Source organism: Amblyomma maculatum, chromosome 3 (genome assembly GCF_055883805.1).
Source record: "Amblyomma maculatum isolate TAMU_Amacu chromosome 3, ASM5588380v1, whole genome shotgun sequence".
Taxonomy (NCBI): Eukaryota; Metazoa; Arthropoda; class Arachnida; order Ixodida; family Ixodidae; genus Amblyomma; species Amblyomma maculatum.
In genome coordinates, this window is record NC_139346.1 from 170,414,241 (window position 1) to 170,431,647 (window position 17,407).

General features: G+C 46.4%; 1 protein-coding gene across 7 annotated transcripts in view; it reads left to right on the forward strand.

The window, feature by feature from the left end:
* Positions 1–17,407, forward strand: part of LOC146196878 (E3 ubiquitin-protein ligase MIB2-like) — a 121,520-nt gene that overhangs the window by 52,632 nt on the left and 51,481 nt on the right. For all 7 annotated transcript variants that reach the window (XM_084598571.1, XM_084598570.1, XM_084598574.1 and 4 more), the window contains 4 exons: positions 4,877–5,048; positions 13,369–13,475; positions 14,603–14,800; positions 15,682–15,821. In XM_084598571.1, coding sequence (XP_084454697.1) covers positions 4,877–5,048; positions 13,369–13,475; positions 14,603–14,800; positions 15,682–15,821 — 617 coding nt within the window. The remainder of the gene's footprint in view (positions 1–4,876; positions 5,049–13,368; positions 13,476–14,602; positions 14,801–15,681; positions 15,822–17,407) is intronic.

Consider the following 17,407-nt stretch of genomic DNA (forward strand, 5'->3'; position numbering starts at 1 on the left):
ATAGCCAGAAAAAGCTGTCCGGGAGTATAGAGCGGGGGGCGTCATCAGCGTCAGCGGATGTTCGAAGTACGATTGCAAATAGTGCGTGGACAATGAAGTGTTTATTTGTAATCCGGTGAACTTTAATATAGCGATTGTAATTATTTTATTTTTATTTTTTCGTCGAGTGTTTCCTTTTCTATTCCCGCCGCCCCCTTTTTCTCGAACATGTTAAGCCCAGCTGTTCATACTTTTTTCGAGTTATACTGATCTATTACCTTTGATGCCATTAACAAATAATGACAACGTTGCGTTTTTTCGCTGTCCCCTGGAATGCTACTTCTGATAGTATTCTAATTCAAGAAATCCACGGAGGTTGACCTTATGAGCTTTCGAGAAAAATTCTTAAAATTTTGCCCGGAGCCTATAATTTACAAATAATTTTGTGAAAAGTGCCCCTGACGCCGGTCGCAACTGATTAGGGCGACACTTCCCCTTACGCTCCCTGCCCAATGACGTCATCGAGATGGAGCGCGGCGCGTCATCCTCACGGCTTCTTTCATTCTTCTTGCGTGCCGGCATGGGCAGAGTTGAGGGGGAATGAGGAGCATCATTTTTAATCGCTGATATGTTCGGTGCTAATGAAGCTAACTTAAAGATTTTTGCATTGCAGAGACGATAGGTGGGATGCTCATTGTTCACGTGCGTTTTCTAGTTTTAATAAATACAGTTTCATGGACTTTAACACTATTGCATTAAAATATGCGGCGACCCATGGCCGGTCTGACGGGAATGCTGACCACTGACCATGACTGCTGCCACTCAGCTGCTTAGGTTCCCGCGTCAGTGTACCCCACACTGCACTACGCGATGAAATCACTTTTATCACACTGCCACTATCACCATTCACTTCACAACCATCAAGGACATCGCATTGCTTATTGGCGACACCCCCCCTCCCCCTTCCAGCCTCTAAGCGTTACTTCGTCTCACTCAAGATTGCGCCACAGCAGCGCTGCTCTCTGTTTCCTTCCCCTCTTGACACAGGCTCGCATCTTTTATTTCGTCCCCCATCGGTACCCTCTCTCCATTCTTGGAAAGCGAATTTATTAATAGGCCATGTTGGTGAGGCCATACCGTGGAAGCAAGATGTAGACGCTAAAAGTGAAGTGTTGTCTTGTTTGCAAAGCTTACACCTGTGTAATAGTATGACAGGTGTCTTCAGAGAAAGTGTGACAGTTACCACATCTTTCCTTTCCTGTAAGGAAATTACGAATAATTAGTAGGCAATTGAAAAAGAAATGTAGTAATCGTAATTATTATTAGTAGTAATATTCATCAGTGATGATTAGTGATAGCGGTAACAAAACAAAATTAACAAATAAACAACAAATATAAAAAGTGCAAGGCAAAACAAAGTAACAAATTTACATTAAATGGCAAAAACTAAAATGACAAAAGCGTTGCAGCAGAGCCAATGCTTTTGCATTTTTCCAATCCAGTTTCTGCAGTCACTTCTTTTTTTTCTCCTCTCTGCTCTACACATGCTACAACAATCATGCACACCTTACAGAAAACAAATAACTGATTGCAGTTACAGTTAGTACTCGATCTGAAACGTAACTGATTACTGTGGTCATTTACAGCCCCAAAAGTGTAACTGAATATTTACATATAGCTAATCGATTACTGTTACGTTTTCATCGAAATTCATGCCAAAAAACAGCGTGGCTTGCTTGAAACTTTTACGAGTTAACTTTCAACAGGAGTCACTTTTCGAAGGTGCCGTCATCTTCGCGCTAGATCGCAGGATGTCATTATACTGCACAAACACCTTGCGTACCCGCACAGCAGTGCGAAGGCCTGCCTCTGTCGCTGATTCCAGAGCACACGCGTGCCGTTGCTCTGCCTCCCTACTTCCGCTTCTCCTTTTCTCTCTCGTTTTTTCGCTTTCGTCCCTTCCTTGTACCTCTTCCACACCATGATTTATTTTGCCATGGAGTCCTCAAGTGCTCTCACATCAAAAAGAACAACGCATTTCTTTTGTCAAGGACCTCGTAAACTTCCTGGTTAGCGACGAAAGTTCTTATGCCTTCCAGTGGCCGCGTAATGTAGACGGCTCCAGGTAATCCTCCAGCTTCGGATATCGATGGAGGGGGCTGCTGTTTAGGCGTGCATCTTTAGAGACAATAGCAAGATTTAGAATTTAGTTTCTGTCTCAAACGCGATAGCTATTTTGTCAACAGCAGTGACGAAGCCATAATTCATTTCCTACACCGTAGAAAACGACTGGAGGAGGAGGAGGAGAAAAGGAGGGCGAGAAAACGTGCGCAGGTAGCGATAAGGACCTCGCTGGCCTGCTCTGTTTGCCCTTTCGAAGGTCGCGAGCACACAAACACGGACCTTAGCCATCACCCCGCCTGCATCAGCAGCACACGAAGGAACAATTCAATGCTGAAGTGACCAGCACGTCTGAACCGTAGAGAGTGCTCGTGGAAACGTGGGCTGTCACGAAACAGGCAAAGCGACGGGCGGGGGTTTAGCAGGCTTGCGCAAATCTAGAATTCGAGAGAGAGAGAGAGAGAATGTGTGTGTGTGTGTGTGTGTGTGTGTGTGTGTGTGTGTGTGTGTGTGTGTGTGTGTGTGTGTGTGTGTGTGTGTGTGTGTGTGTGTGTGTGTGTGTGTGTGTGTGTGTGTGTGTGTGTGTGTGTGTGTGTGTGTGTGTGTGTGTGTGTGTGTGTGTGTGTGTGTGTGTGTGTGTGTGTGTGTGTGTGTGTGTGTGTGTGTGTGTGTGTGTGTGTGTGTGTGTGTGATATTTTCTATTTACGGCACGAACTCAAAGAACATCCCGAATGAGGGTTTTGCATAGAGACATTTGCCTACCACCTGCGATTTCACCCTGCAGCTATGATTAATCTTGACGTACCGGAACGGCCAATGCCATTGGCTTGCGGAATGGAAGCACAGCTACTGGGGGGTGGTATAATGGGGACGTGAAACTGATGGGAGAACAGGCAGGAGGATGTTGACTGACGGGAGTTTTCCCAATGGCCTGCTCTCGAATGAGGCATCGTACAGTGAATTTCCCTTCCTTTACTTTTTCCGCTTCTGGAGTTGTTTCACATAGCGCCCAACGAGCAAAGCTTTAGCAATTGTGGCCTTGTTAGCGGGTCGCTCAAAAACCACAATATCTACATCGCGAATGTCGAGAGCATTTCTACTATGTATTGGGCTGCAAGAATCGCAGCTTGGGGTCAGACGGCTTAGGTGCAACATGTCAGCAACCTCCTCCAAATCGCCAGTTCCTCTCTAAGCAAAGGGTATTCATTCCCTTATGACTACAGCACCAATGATAGTTTCCCGGCATGTTTCATTTGGAACCGGCTTACGAGGATTAGCGGTACCGTCGTTCGGGAGGGAGCGGCATTTATCGTGCGCATTCTTGGTGGCTGTGTATACCGGATGCCCCATCTAAATGGAACGAATATTTTAAACAGCCCGGATGTCCTAGCCCCGCGAAATCAGCTGTGGACTGATAGGAGCCGCATGTATTAATGAGATAGAGTTAAAAGGCTCGTTTCATTTCCGAAAAAAGTCCAGCGTCTACATTGTGAGCGAAAAAGCATGGCCATGGCACTGGCAGGTAGATATAGCACTGGCAGGTAGATATATATAGGATGTCCAAGCCCCGCGAAATCAGCTGTGGACTGATAGGAGCCGCATGTATTAATGAGATAGAGTTAAAAGCCTCGTTTAATTTCCGAAAAAAATCCAGCGTCTGCATTGTGAGCGAAAAAGCATGGCCATGGCACTGGCAGGTAGATATAGCTGGCAACTGGCAGATTGTAGTACTGTGTAACGTCCATCACATCGCTTTTAAACTCGGGTTTCTCAAATCATATGGGAGGGTGTGGGAGACTGAATCCTAGAGTACCAGTAATAAGCATGTGTTATGCAATTAAAAGGAAGTCCTTTTATATCAGTGTGCACAGGAACTTAATCGCTGATGATCCGCGACCCCCTAGCGTTATCGCGTTCTACTCTGGAGGCGGAATCTTTTGTCTTTATTATTTACAGTCGAGTATAAAGATTTCGTTCCCCAAAAAATCCGGCATCGGTGGCATTGTGAGCTGAAAATAACTAGCAATGCTTAGGCAGGGGTTGACACGTGACATGGCCAAGTACTGATTGGTCAGCGGTTTGTGCGATATCACCATATGACTTGGCAGGAGCTGCCAACTAGGGCTCCTACTTTCAAATGAATGGATGAGAAGGAAATAGAACCTCATCTGCGATGAGCAAGCTTTCATGCTAGCATGTCCGTAAGGCTTGGTTATTAAGAGGGGTTTTATAGATATCGATGTTGGGAGGTCTTTCACACAACTGACCGAGTAGCTTATGACTGCTAAAGAATATGTGCGAGCTAATGGAGATGAAAATTAAAGGATTTGAGATTAAGCCTCGCAGGTGAGAACAGTTAACGACATCGCCTCGTACCCTTAAAAGCAGAACTTTATTTTTATTCAAAGTTCAGTAATTAATAATTACTAGTTGTATAGCGGTTTATTCCTTTAAGGTTATCGGTTCCTACAGAAAACAAAAACGTGGAGATTAGTTTACTTCTAAGGTTTTCTACATGTGTTTTTGCATAGTGCATTGTGAATCCAGTAGCAGCAGGTTGCGAGGAAAGGTGCCGCGCACATGCCCATGGACATGGCGAAATCCGACATAGTGGGCCTGTTTGTATCGGAAGCCTTGGAGTAAAAATACCCGGCTAGTTTAGTGACCTATAGAGCATTAGTCCCCGATGTTTGCTACAAAGTCGAAATAATAAGCAAATACTAAACCTAATCTCTGTTTAAAGTGACTTTATTAACCAACAGTTTCTGTTTCCCAGGTGTCACTTTTCCGGGCATTGTCTGCGATTCCTGCGCGAAGAGTAACATCGTTGGGACGCGCTGGAAGTGCAGTGAGTGCTTCGACTATGACCTCTGTCACACCTGCTACATGAATGACAAGCACAACCTGGAGCACGCCTTTTTGCGATTCGACGAGCCCGGCGGTACTTGGTAAGGGTTACTAACTCAGTCTCAGGTAGTTCTTACGATGCTTACTCTATGTGAAAGTTTGTTTGTTTGTTAACCCGTATGTGAAACCGGTTCGGGTAGCAAACCAGTTTCCTTTACGGGTTAACCTTCCTGCCTTTCCTCCTCATCTTCCTCCTTGTAAGTTATACTTTCCTTCGCAGCCATTTCTCTGTCATTTTGTATACTCGTATTACGCGATAGCGTATTGGACTCGTTCAGCCGAAAAGCCTTCGCCGTAACTTTTAATCAAGAACTGTGTAGCAGGTATTCATGTGACATCATCGGCAAGGGACATTAACGGTCGGCGCGGCATTCGCAATGTGTGTGGTCGTACAAACGGGTGTCGCATCTAGCCACAGTATTCAACTCCTGGTCCTTGGGTTGCGCTTTTCGTGTCTATTCGGAATTTCTGTGTGCACCAGCGAAAAGTTTGTGAGTGAGTGGACTGGATACACTCGTTAAGTGCGTGGAACAATGAAAGCCTCGGCCCCGATAAAAGGCTTGACTTAGTGAAAACATCGGCTCGTACGACTGCGGTAACTTCGTCGTGGTGTGTGGCGTACTACAAGACCACTACCTCGCGTGGAATTCACAGACATTGGGGCCCGTCATGTGGAGTGCGGTATTAAGTTGTGTGACAGGTGAAGAAATTAAAACATGCAAATGCATGAAATCATTTTATTTTTTTGGCGAGGGGAACCCGCAAGCTTTTTATTTTTGGCGAGGGAGCTAGCCCAAGAGCCGCACATGCGTGAGGGTGTCGATAGTCGGCACGCATTTTTAAGGTAAGCAACTTGCGATGTGCCCGTTTGCTTAGCTAGCACAAATTGTCACTTCTTTTTACTTGCAAGTGATGTGTTACAACTATATCGAGGGTTATCGCTACACACCCCGTTATTGCGAACTATAGGTTTCAGGTTATGTGCATTTCAGGCAGAGCCATGTTGCCGGCACTAAATTTGCAAACCACTCTCGCTGGGTGTGCCATTTATGCTGCGAGCGCATGACAGCATAAATGCTCGACCTTCTGTCACCCGAATTAAGCAACTGAAACGTTTCGCTTACTGCTGGAACAGCGCTTGTGAAAGCTTCGATTGGCAGTTTGCGACTGCCGCCACTATAAATCTGCATTTCGCAGCCACGCCACTTTTTTAATTTGGGCAATTAATAATTCGCTGTCTCTTCTAGATGTGCCTTGCGTCAGTGGCAACAGTTCAGCTTTCGTGTGTCCCCTCCCTTTATTCCTCCACAAATCTTCCAAACATCTCTTGCTAACCTCTACCGCCGATTTATTCACACTTCCTTTGTTAACTCTAAATACCAGGGCTTCGGCCAGAGTGGCTATGTTCGCTTCGGCATCTGAATAGATACTGACACACTCCAGTATAATGCTGAATTGTTTCTGCAGGGGAATTACCGCACGTAGCACAAGATTTATCTTCCTGATTAAACTTTCTTTTGTAGCTTCGGTTTCTAAGACATCCTGATCTAGCTTCAAAGAGAAGGCCGCTGCCTCTTGAGTTGTCATAGAAGGTTCCCTTCTTAATCCGAGGTTTTCATTTTCTATATATATTTCTAGGGTCGGCTTCTTTGCCATTGAATTGTTCGTTTTTAGCCTCTGTGTTCTTTACCTTTCGTTTTATGTTCTTTATCTCTCCGTCTGCCTTCCTAAATACATACTGGGTAGTTTTCTGGTCCTTTTCTGCCACTGCAAGTCAATGCTCTATCGGTATAAGTATTTAAATATTTTAGCTGCCCACCTATTGTCATCCACTTTCCCGAGGCGTTCCAGCGCCCTCCGTGAAGACACCGGCAAAATCTCCGCGCAGTGCTGCTCTTTGCCGTTATTTGAGCGGCAGCGGACTTGATTCGCGCTTGTAAAGCAAGCTGCTGTGTCTGTATATATATTTCATATGCCTTCTCCCACATCGTCACCCATCATGACCTTCTTTCTTCTCTCCTTCCTCTTCCCCAGTGCAGAGTAGCAGGCCAGATTTGAATTATTCAGGCCAACCTCTCTGCCTTTTCCTTTCAATAAATCCATCTATCTATCCGCGCAGTGCTGTCATGTCGTCTGCTCTGCTCTGCATTCGAGCGCTTGTTTTACTTGAGTGGTGGTGGTAGTGACACGTGGTGAAAGACAGCTTCCCGAGAAAGAAGGGTCGAAGTGTGTGAGAACTGCCGGACACAGCAAAGTATTAGTATAAAGACTGAGCAGAAGCCGCTCCTCCGCCTTTGCGAGGCCTTTACTTTGGTAGGGATAAAGACCATGGCCAGATTGATATTACCTGAGTGCGCACGGTGGTTGCTCGCCTCCTCTTGCCGAATTCTAGTCGTCGTCACGTGCCAAGAAAATAAAAAGATGAATGATTAAATTACGCTGGGCTTTTTCGTAAAACTTGATGGAGAAACGGCAGAATTTGATGGTCGGTTGTCAGCCCTTGGTATTAGAGTGGCTGTTATGACAGTCCCCCACACAACAATAGGTTGAACCACGACTGGAGCGCAATCAGTGGCATGCTGCTAGGTTCATACCAGATTATCGCAAGCGTCCATCCGTACCTAATATACTGATGCAGCACAAGTTGGGACCGCTGCGGGTATGTAGGCAGAATACCCCCTTAAAATATTTGTACTTAATACACTACAATGAAATAAGCTTGCAATGTGAATTATACTTGTTTTCTATCCTAAAACGGTCATCAAGATTGTCCCATACAAATGCGATTCGGCCGTCTGATACCAGGACGAAACAATTCGAAATTTGTTTGTTTCATCACACAATCGAACTATGCAATCGCCTGCCTGGTTTGATTGCTAAATGCGCTGATATTAATTGAGTGTTCTTTGCGATCTTGTTGCCTTATGTTAAACACCACTGTCCCCCTTGCAGCACTGCTTCCTGTAGTATTCGGAAAGTAATAAAGTCCCTCAACAGCAGTGACAGAGACATCGGGGCTTTCGCTTATTGTTGACTCTCCTACATCCTAACAACAAAAGAGGTGCCTCTCAAATCGCCCATAAAGTGACGCTTGTCTCTCAGGTTTGAGTAGCGCGTCCGTGTTTATTTTTTTTTCTTTGTCTCATCGCCTGCCATCATGCGCGCTTTGAAAACAACGTCCGCGGCTTGTTCTTCAGAAACTGAATAAATTAATGAACAACTTTATTTAGGCAAAGGGAACTTTCCAAGCGTGGGTGGGGCCCTTAATACAGGGCCCCAGTGGCCTTTTGCCGTCTTGCGCGCTCTGATCAGCTTGAACCGGTCATCTGGCGTTGAGCAGGACAGCGCAGCCTCCCACTGCTCCGGTGTTTGTGTGGTGTTTATTGGCGCTACCTGTGTTTTTTGACACGCCCATGTAACATGGTAGAGTGTAGGGGGTTCCCCCACATAGTGGGCATTTATTCTCATATGTTGTCGGATGGATTTTACTGAGTAGACGCGGGTTGGGGTATGTTTTAGTCTGTAGCTGGCTCCAGGCAACCAACTGCTCTCTATTAAGGTCCTTGTGGGGAGGTGGGTAGATCCTCCTTAACACTCTTTGATGTTCAAGGATGGCTTCATAGCGTCTAGGGATTGCATCCAGTTCCCCGTCGTTGTGCGCCTACCGGTTGGCATATGGTCGAGCATTGGCGTCGGCACGTTGGTTACCTTTGACAGTCTCATGGCCTGGTGTCCACGCTATGAAGCACCTCGAAAAGGTGATTTTTTTTGCCTTGAGTATGCGGATGGCCACAGTGGATATGCGTCCACTGCTATACCTCCTGCATGCTTCTTGCTAATCCGTAATTATTTGTGTAGTAGCCTCCTCGCCCTGGTGGGTGATAGCGAGAGCGATTGCCGCTTCCTCAGCATCAAGAATGTTGTTGCTCTTGATCGAGGCGCAGTGGATTTCCCTAAGCTGGTGATCAACCACGCTGGCTACCACGTGCATCCGAAAATACACAAGGCCAGAAGAGAGGAAAGATCGGAGGCACACGAAAGAAGCTTCGCAGGGGAAAAAGCATATTGTACGTCGACGCGACCACATACAAAGAGGAATCAGAAACAAGTGGCGCGCATTGATCACAGTTAATCATAATTTCTCGCTTTCGTAAGCACCACTATAAACGCGTTTCCAACCAGCGTCGCTGACAGTAGAACAACCGGAAAATGCAAAAATGAAAATCCCCACTGGCAAAAAGCGCCGGCCCTGCCCGGGTCTCTCCGCACTCTTACTGTTCCCTCTTCGACTCCGTGTGCACGGGCTGCGGTGCCCGGCTTGCCTCTCAAGGGTTCCCACATGTGCGGGCTTTGTGCATGTGCATTCTGCAGTCACCCGTGCGATGCGAGGCTGCGGGTTAGCGTAAGTAATGCCGCTTCTCTCCGTTCCATCAAAAATTAAGCTCTAGCTTCGTGGAGAAAACTTGCACAATTTTGCACAATTTTGATATCTTTGGTTGTTTTGACGTCTGCATACAATATCAACGTCGAATTGACTTCTCTAGCTCTAATTACATAACTCCACATCAGATTTCTTTCACAGGCATTGTTTCGCCCTTTACCTTATACAACGTCTTTTATAAATCACATGATTCTTTGACAGTGACGGTGTGACACACTCTGCAGACGAACACTTTCTGTGTGCACACAACCTATGCTGGAGTCTGCTCCTAGGGCAACATTCTTAGATATAGAACGTTGTCCTAGGGTGCCTCGATGCGCGCGCCCCCCTCCGCCGCTCCGTGGAGAGGGCGCGCGCATCGAGGCACCTTATTTGCTCCGCGACGCCAGCGCTTGGTTTCTTGTGGAGCAGAGAGAAGTGGAAAAATAGGAGAATGACGAAAGCCTACCCCTCCTCTCCTATCATTTCCCTCTCATCATTTGCCTCTTATCGGCGTTCGTTGCAGTGCTAATATAATTCTAATTGGTTTACAGGAAAGGAAAGGCGAAGTATCTGTCACGCTTTTTCCGGAAAGTCTGAGTTTGGACGGTACACCATCGCTCCTGTCGCGTGGCTTTCCTTGGCATGCGTTCAAGTGTGGCATTGCAGATTGCAGAAACGACATACAAGGACGAATCTTGTGGAATATGACAGATCTCGCGCACAACTTTCGCGCACAGGAATTCATTCCATGAGCCTAGAAAAGCTTTCGCCTTAAAGGTTTATAGACACCTAATTTTTGGGTTCGTGTTTTATCATTTGCAATGATGCCCGGACATTACTGTACTTACATGTTTCCATGCAGAGGGGATTTGACCCTTTGTCCAGCAACCATTCATAAAAGTGCTGAGGACTTCAAATGATTGGTCATTCAAATCACGGAGAGTTTTGTTCGAAATGCCATCCGGTCCTGGAGCAGAGTTAGGGCGGAGTTGAGTTAGAGCGAATCTTACCTCAGTCTCTGCAATCTCGATGCGACTTCACCCCTCTTCTTTCTCGTGTCAGCAAGCTGTCGCACCACTCGGGTCTCCTCATTCTAGCAGACATTGATGCCCACCACCCAGCTTGGGGGTGCTGCACTGCTAACCCAATGGGTAACAATCTGTGGCTGCAAGCACGTGAACTGTGTCTCACCCTTATTACTTACCCTCACACTCCCACCAGTGTAGGAAAAAGCGTGTCTGGTCACACTTAACCTGGTCTAGTATTCCGCAAAAATGTGCGGCTTGATAAGTGGCTCGCTATCGGGGATACCCTTCAGAATCTGCTCAAGCGAGTGCGCAGTGTTTGAGCTCCAGGAGCAGGATTGCGCATGAGGATACAATTGACACGCCTGTTGTTAGAGGCTGTATAGCGGAACACTGTGTAATAGAACTTAAGCCTTGAGTAAGCTGCCCTTACAATTCTACACGACACAAAAGTGTTGAGGGCGTTCTGAAGGGGGAGTTAACAGGAGGCTAGCAGGATAGGTGGCAGTAGTGGGAAAGGGTCGGCAGGGAACTGTAAAACCGTGTGCATTTTCAGGCAATGTATATTTATGGAGCTATGTACCGGTACGAATGAAGTTTGCCAGGTGTGTCATGAAGATGCAAGTGTGCGATATAGAAGCGAGCGTCGCCTTTAAGAGTATGATGCGAGAGCGCAGGCTACCACCCCGCATATAAAGTTTTGCTTTAATGAAGCCGTATGAGCATTCCTGTGCGGTCTAGGGGTCAGTTGAATTCAAATGTCATGGGAAGCTTATTCTGATATCACCCTCTAATATTAAGGGTGAAGCCCTAGTTGGCAACTTTTACCAAACATAACATCAGGCAACCCTACAGCCAGTCAGTGCGCGGCCATGTCATCTGCAGCTACCATGCAGCTGTCAGCGCCATACTCGTGCATATGGAACGCACGTCGACGAAGATGCTATGGAAGGGCGTTGCCAAGCTTTAGCTTTAAAATTCTCGGCAACGGGCTAGTCTGGCTCCTCGTGTTTCGATGGTTTCGGCAGCCTGACTAGTACGGCTGTGGTCTCTGTCTTTAGCAAAATGGCTTGTGTGAACGTCGTATTTACCTAGATCAAATAAAATAGCGGTGCAGATGGACCATCACGAAGATGACGATGTTCGGTTAATGTGCAGAATGAGTGTTTTTGAAGTTGGTACTTGATGACGGTGGCGATGTTTACTGCACAGCACGGGAGTATGTTATATGCCTTTACATGAGGCGTGATAATCTGTGGCGATATCATAGTGCTTTCCTGCCTGGGTACGATGATGGAGACCACGTTGCTGCACAGCCCGAGTTGAAACATGCGGCCCAATAGAGCCACTGGAAAATAGCATAGCATGTCAATCATACGGGCAAATTACAACATACAGACGGTGTTTTGCACGGTGATGCGCATGTTGTGTCAGTGCTCAATCTTCAGAGGTCGGCACAGGATCGAAGACGGCATAGATGCTAGGAATAGCTACAACATAACGAGCAGATCGAGGTGAGAGTTCAACAGTTAAGTTAGAAACGAAACCTGCATCATGAATCTGCGTATCTTTGCTGGCGAATATCACGCCGCCTGCTGCCGTCACGTGCATGTAACCTGTGAACATGACAAGCTGTGCTCACTGCACACAACCCTGAGTGAAGATAGTTGTCTGCATCATTATGGGAACGCAGCTATATGCATAAGAATGGGCCAACCCTTTTTTGGCACCTGCTCGAGAGTCGCGAAGACAGCTTCATGTACGTGTAGGAAGTAGCATGCTGAGAAGTTTAAACTTGACTTTAGCCATGAACCTATATTGACGTCTTCCATACCTTTACTGAGAATCGAATGGATAAATCAGGCGTATATTTAGACACTTAATGTTCAGGAATGAACCAGAAGCGTAGTTACAGCCTTTCATGCAGCATACCTACAAGACGGTATGCTATGAATGTAAAAACATATTGGCATATCGACACTCAAAACTGATTGGGTACATGTAGGAATGTGAAACCTGCGCGTGAAATTTGAAAGATAGCTTCACTACGTGAGATAAAACCAAGCTCATCGTGTGCTTCCGATGACCTTCAAGCAGCTTTAAGGTCAAGTTGGAACTTAGGCCACACTCACATTGGATAGCTATGTTCCCACCAAATATCAAGGTCAAAGGTCAACTGATGTGTGAAATAGCTTAATGTGTGAGCAGCTGCGTGGCGAGACACATGATCGCTGATGTCAATCTCTAGTATATATGTAGACGCCCCACTTGCCTTGGCCGGAACTATCGCATCACATTAGGCTGAACTGAAGCTAAACCACAGCCAATCTTTTTTTAGCGTGAGGCTTGCAACATGTATTAAATATTTTTTTCTGCTGATATTGTATTTGTTGTTCGTGTATGCTTGAGTACTGGACGTAGAGTGCCGTGCTTCGCGCGGCATCTAGAAATCATAATCACTGAAACCTTGGTTTGAAGGCATACAATGAAGGCACATATGTCATCGGTTAGATTTACTACCACAAACTATAGCCTTCAACTTGACCAGCAGATGCTGCGTAGAGAATCATAAATTTGATACAAATGTGAGAAAAGCTGCTGAAGGCTGATGAAGGATTGTCCCTGGTGGAGGATCTGTCTGTGCTGCGATGTTTTGACGTGATAGCATTTATGCCATATACATCCGCCGCTTCACGACGCAGGACCATCTCTCCTGGCACACAAAAACAACAACTTTTCTCTTAATGTGACAAATAAGGCCTTCGTCTTGAATGACACATACCGTAATGTCGGTCAAATATCGAGACTGCAGCACGGAAAAGGAAAGCGTTGCAACGCAGTCCTGACTTTTGACGTCTGTTTCATGTTGCAAGAATTACCACGGAGCACTTGCTTAGTAAGTGACAATTTCAGGGTTAAGGTTCCTCCAAGGATAGACTCTACGAAGGTGCAAGTGCACGGAATTTTCCAGGGAGCCAAGGTGCAACGTGGCGTCTACTGGAGTTGGGGTGATCAGGACGGTAAGTCTTTTCAAAAGCATATACAGCCAGTCCTGGATATATTGAACGGGAAGGGGATGGTGAAATAGCTCAGTAAATCGATAATTCAATATATACATATGTGCCAACAGATAAACTCCTAAACCTAGAAGCGTGAATACTGAGTATAAGTATAAATACTACCGGCTTCCTGCAGCGATGTACCACCCGGTGGCATGATGCCAGCCCACCGCTCGTCGTGGGTGCAGTAACCTATGAGGTCCACGCGTACACCCTTTAGTGCACCCACGCGTTGAGCACCACACTGTACCTAATATCGAAGAGACACGCTGGGCGCACATCGACGTGCCGCTCCTTGGACACAAGAAGTGTTGCAAGAAATATGATGTTGCAAACTCTCAAAGGCACTGTACGTTCACCATGGACACATGATGTTACGTCCCAAAATAGAGTTAGCTTTCTTGAACAAAAGGCAGTGTTCTTCCTGATGAAAGTTATAAATGACCATGCTGCAGTGCAGGGGTATTTGGGAAACTTGTGATCAGTCATCTGGCCTAGCACTTTTTTGACAAAAATAACTTTTTGGTAGCAATTTTGGGAGTGAAATTATTTTCAAAATTAATTTATTTTTGTTGAGAATGCACTGCAATCCTTTTGTGTCTGAAAAAAAGTTTGATCTCTTGTTTGCCTGGAAGGACACCTCGAAACAGTTACGATGCGCATAGCCCCTGAGCCAGCAAGTTGCACTCATGAGCAAGTGGCAATATGATCGCAGCCTTAGCTCCCGGATTGAAACTAAGAAAAAGAATACTACATATAACTTCTGTCACTTCATACGAATACTGGCGTGTCGACGCTCTACATAATTCTGAAAATACATCATCAAGCCCAAGATAAAGTTACCTAAACTGCATCAGCAGAGTGCGTATTCAACATGATGAGGGCCACTGTATCTTCAAAGCAAGCAAAATGTTTTATGCCTGGGTGCGCATTTTGTACCTGTGAAAATTCAAAATCGATTTAAAAATAATGTGAATTCCTTGTAAATTTTCGTGAAAGTGATTACTGGTGTAAGTTATATTTCAAAGGTGTGCCCTCTTCCGCAGAAATTATCGCATTGTAAACAAGGCTTTTGCTGTCCGACACAGGGGGCACAGGTACTACTGGCACCGTGCTCAGCATAACTGACTGGGGTGCAGGCACCGTGCGCAGTGAAGCACGTGTGAAGTGGCCTCGCGATGTGTGCAGCTACAGCTATCGCCTCGGACACAACGCAAAGGTGGACCTCAAGTGCATTGAGCCCACTCCAGGAGGCAGCTTCTACAGAGACCACATGCCCCTCATTGGTAACGTCGCATTCTAGCTTTCAAATGCCCAGCATTTTTTGGGCCACCCTTATCACTTTACCCCGCCGCGGTGGCGCAGTTACGGCGCTCGACTACTGTTCCCAAGGGCGCGGAATCGAATCCCGGCCTCAGTGGCCGCTTTTCGATGGAGGCGAAAAGCGAGGAGCCCGTGGGCTGCGCGATGTCAGTGCACGTTAAAAGAACCCCAAGTGGTCAAAATTTCCGGAGTCCTCTACTACGGCGTCTCTATAACCTTAGCCGCTTTGGGACATTAAACACCCCAAACCAAACCAACCAACCCTTACCACTTTTCTGATAGATGTCCTTTGTTTGACATCTGATGTGTCTTTGATAGAGCGAAGAATGAATAAGCCTTTGTCAATGAGGAGGAAAGCGTGAGCGTGCAGCTATAGTAACAAGTTGGAGAAGAAAGCATCTACCAGGCAAGGAAGGGAAGCACGCTGAGAAAACAAGATGTGAAAACATGAAAAGAGTATCAACACTTAATTTTTAGTTGCATGTTTTATTATTTGTAATAGTTCTTGAGATGTTAATATGATGGATCACCACGTGCTATATGTTAATGAACCCTTAATAATTTGTTTTCAAAATTCTTTTCTCACCTGTTTTGGTTTAAATGGCCCAACGGTGGCTATTAAATCTAAGTTACATGTAGGTCACATGAAGGAGGAACAAATAAGGGGGCACGATGACTCCGTCGTTTTGATTCACTGCAACTCTGAAACCAGCCTTCCTCAAAGCCGGAATCTCACATTCCCAGAAGCAACAGCAAGGTCTTACGCCAGCGAGAAAAGTTAAACATTTGTCATGTTAGTGCTTAAAAATATAGTGATGCAGCTCATGAACGGTATTTGTTCCAGCTCCAGTTAAGGTAAGGACTAGCTCCGAGACTGGGAGTCCAGAGTTCTGCGAAGGAGACCGGGTCGCTGTCACTTTGGATGCTGATTGCTTCAGGAATCTGCAGGAGGGACACGGAGGCTGGAATAGTCACATGGAGGAGGTACATTTCCAAGTATCTTTTCCTTCGAGGAATACAGCGTACATCTTTTCACACCTCTTTTCCAACATGGATGGTGAATAACGCAGGGTTTCTACGGACCGAGAAAAACTGTGAAAACCGGGAATTCTCAGGGAATTTAGATAATCTGTAAAAACTCATGAAAAATGTGAAGGAAATTGTGTTTATATCAGGAAAAATTAGTTGCAGTTCTATTTAAAGTTAACTAAACTCGCTATAAAAATGGGCTGACATTGCACGAGTCCTCCCCTCAGTGACCGCCGGCCTCCTGCGTTTTGCTGTCAAGTGCACCATCCCAGCAAAGGGGCGCTAGCGGCGCTTCGAATTTCGAAGCGTGTTCAAAGCGGACACTTCCCCGGCACTTTAGCCGGCAGCAGAACGCATGCTTCCTACGGATCAGTTCGATGGCCACTGCCTCTCTGTGCTTTCTTGTTTTTCTCAGTAGACAGCTCTCACAAGGCGGCAGAAGACGTGAGGATTTGTCACTTCCGATTTCCAATGGGAGCAATGCAAGTCACAAATGAACTTTCTCCCTGTGCACCGTCTCTTGATGCAGGCATCCATGCATTTCTGCGACCTGGCGTGCGTGCACGCGATGGAGGCAGTGCTGTTTTGGGAAAGGGGGGTGTTGTTTAATTCGCGCCTTATCGTAAATTTGAAAAAAAAAATCACTTTTCTGCGAAAGAACAGCAGCTTTACAAATCACCAATTTCGTGGATTCCTATGTTTCGTTTATATGTCGATAAGATGGAGTTATAGCATAGCGCGATCCGCGATCATCTTCCGCACGCCACCCATGCGCTAGCATGATTCGATACGAGGGTGCGGCCGCCAGTGCTTGCGCGCTGACTGGTGCCGACATGGCAGGCATGCGCACTGCTAGGAGGCACGCAATTCACGCTCAAGGCAGTCTCCGCATGTGCAGCGTTGCCCCGCAGAAGCGGTTCATGCCGAAGTGCTAAGCTCTGACCGTTATAACACTCCAGTTAAAATATCTCAGCCAATCATGCTTTCGTGATGTCCATGCCATTTCACGGCTTAGTGTGACGCAACTGCAGCTAGTTCATGCTCATGCGCGAAGAATGCACGCGCCGCGAGAAGGGAAAAAGGCGAGTGGAAAAGGAGCCTTTGTGAATGCACTCCCCCCACCCCCCTTCTGTCTCGTTTTTTCCCACGGCCGGTGGCGGCAGCGTCGGAACTAGCCGCGGTGGACAGTGCTCAAGCTCCATTTTCAGTCTGATTGTGAGCTTATTGTATATGCTACTGCGATGACAATAATGAGCGTTCCCTTACTGCGACCACCTCAAATGGCAACGATGAACAGAGAGCTAAACTAGTTAGTCTGTCCGAATGGCTGCTTCGTCTAGCTTTCACAGCCGCACAAAACCGGTTGTTTGCGACAATATCCGCTTGCATCTGTAGCAGCATGCCGCAAAAACACTTCAGCCAAAAAATGATCTCCACAGTATTAGTGGCGCAAAATTTGGTCCGAAAATTCGAACTTTTGGACAGCATGTAGAGACGGAAATATCGGCCAAGAAGTTCCTGTGCATGGGCGCGTGACGGAT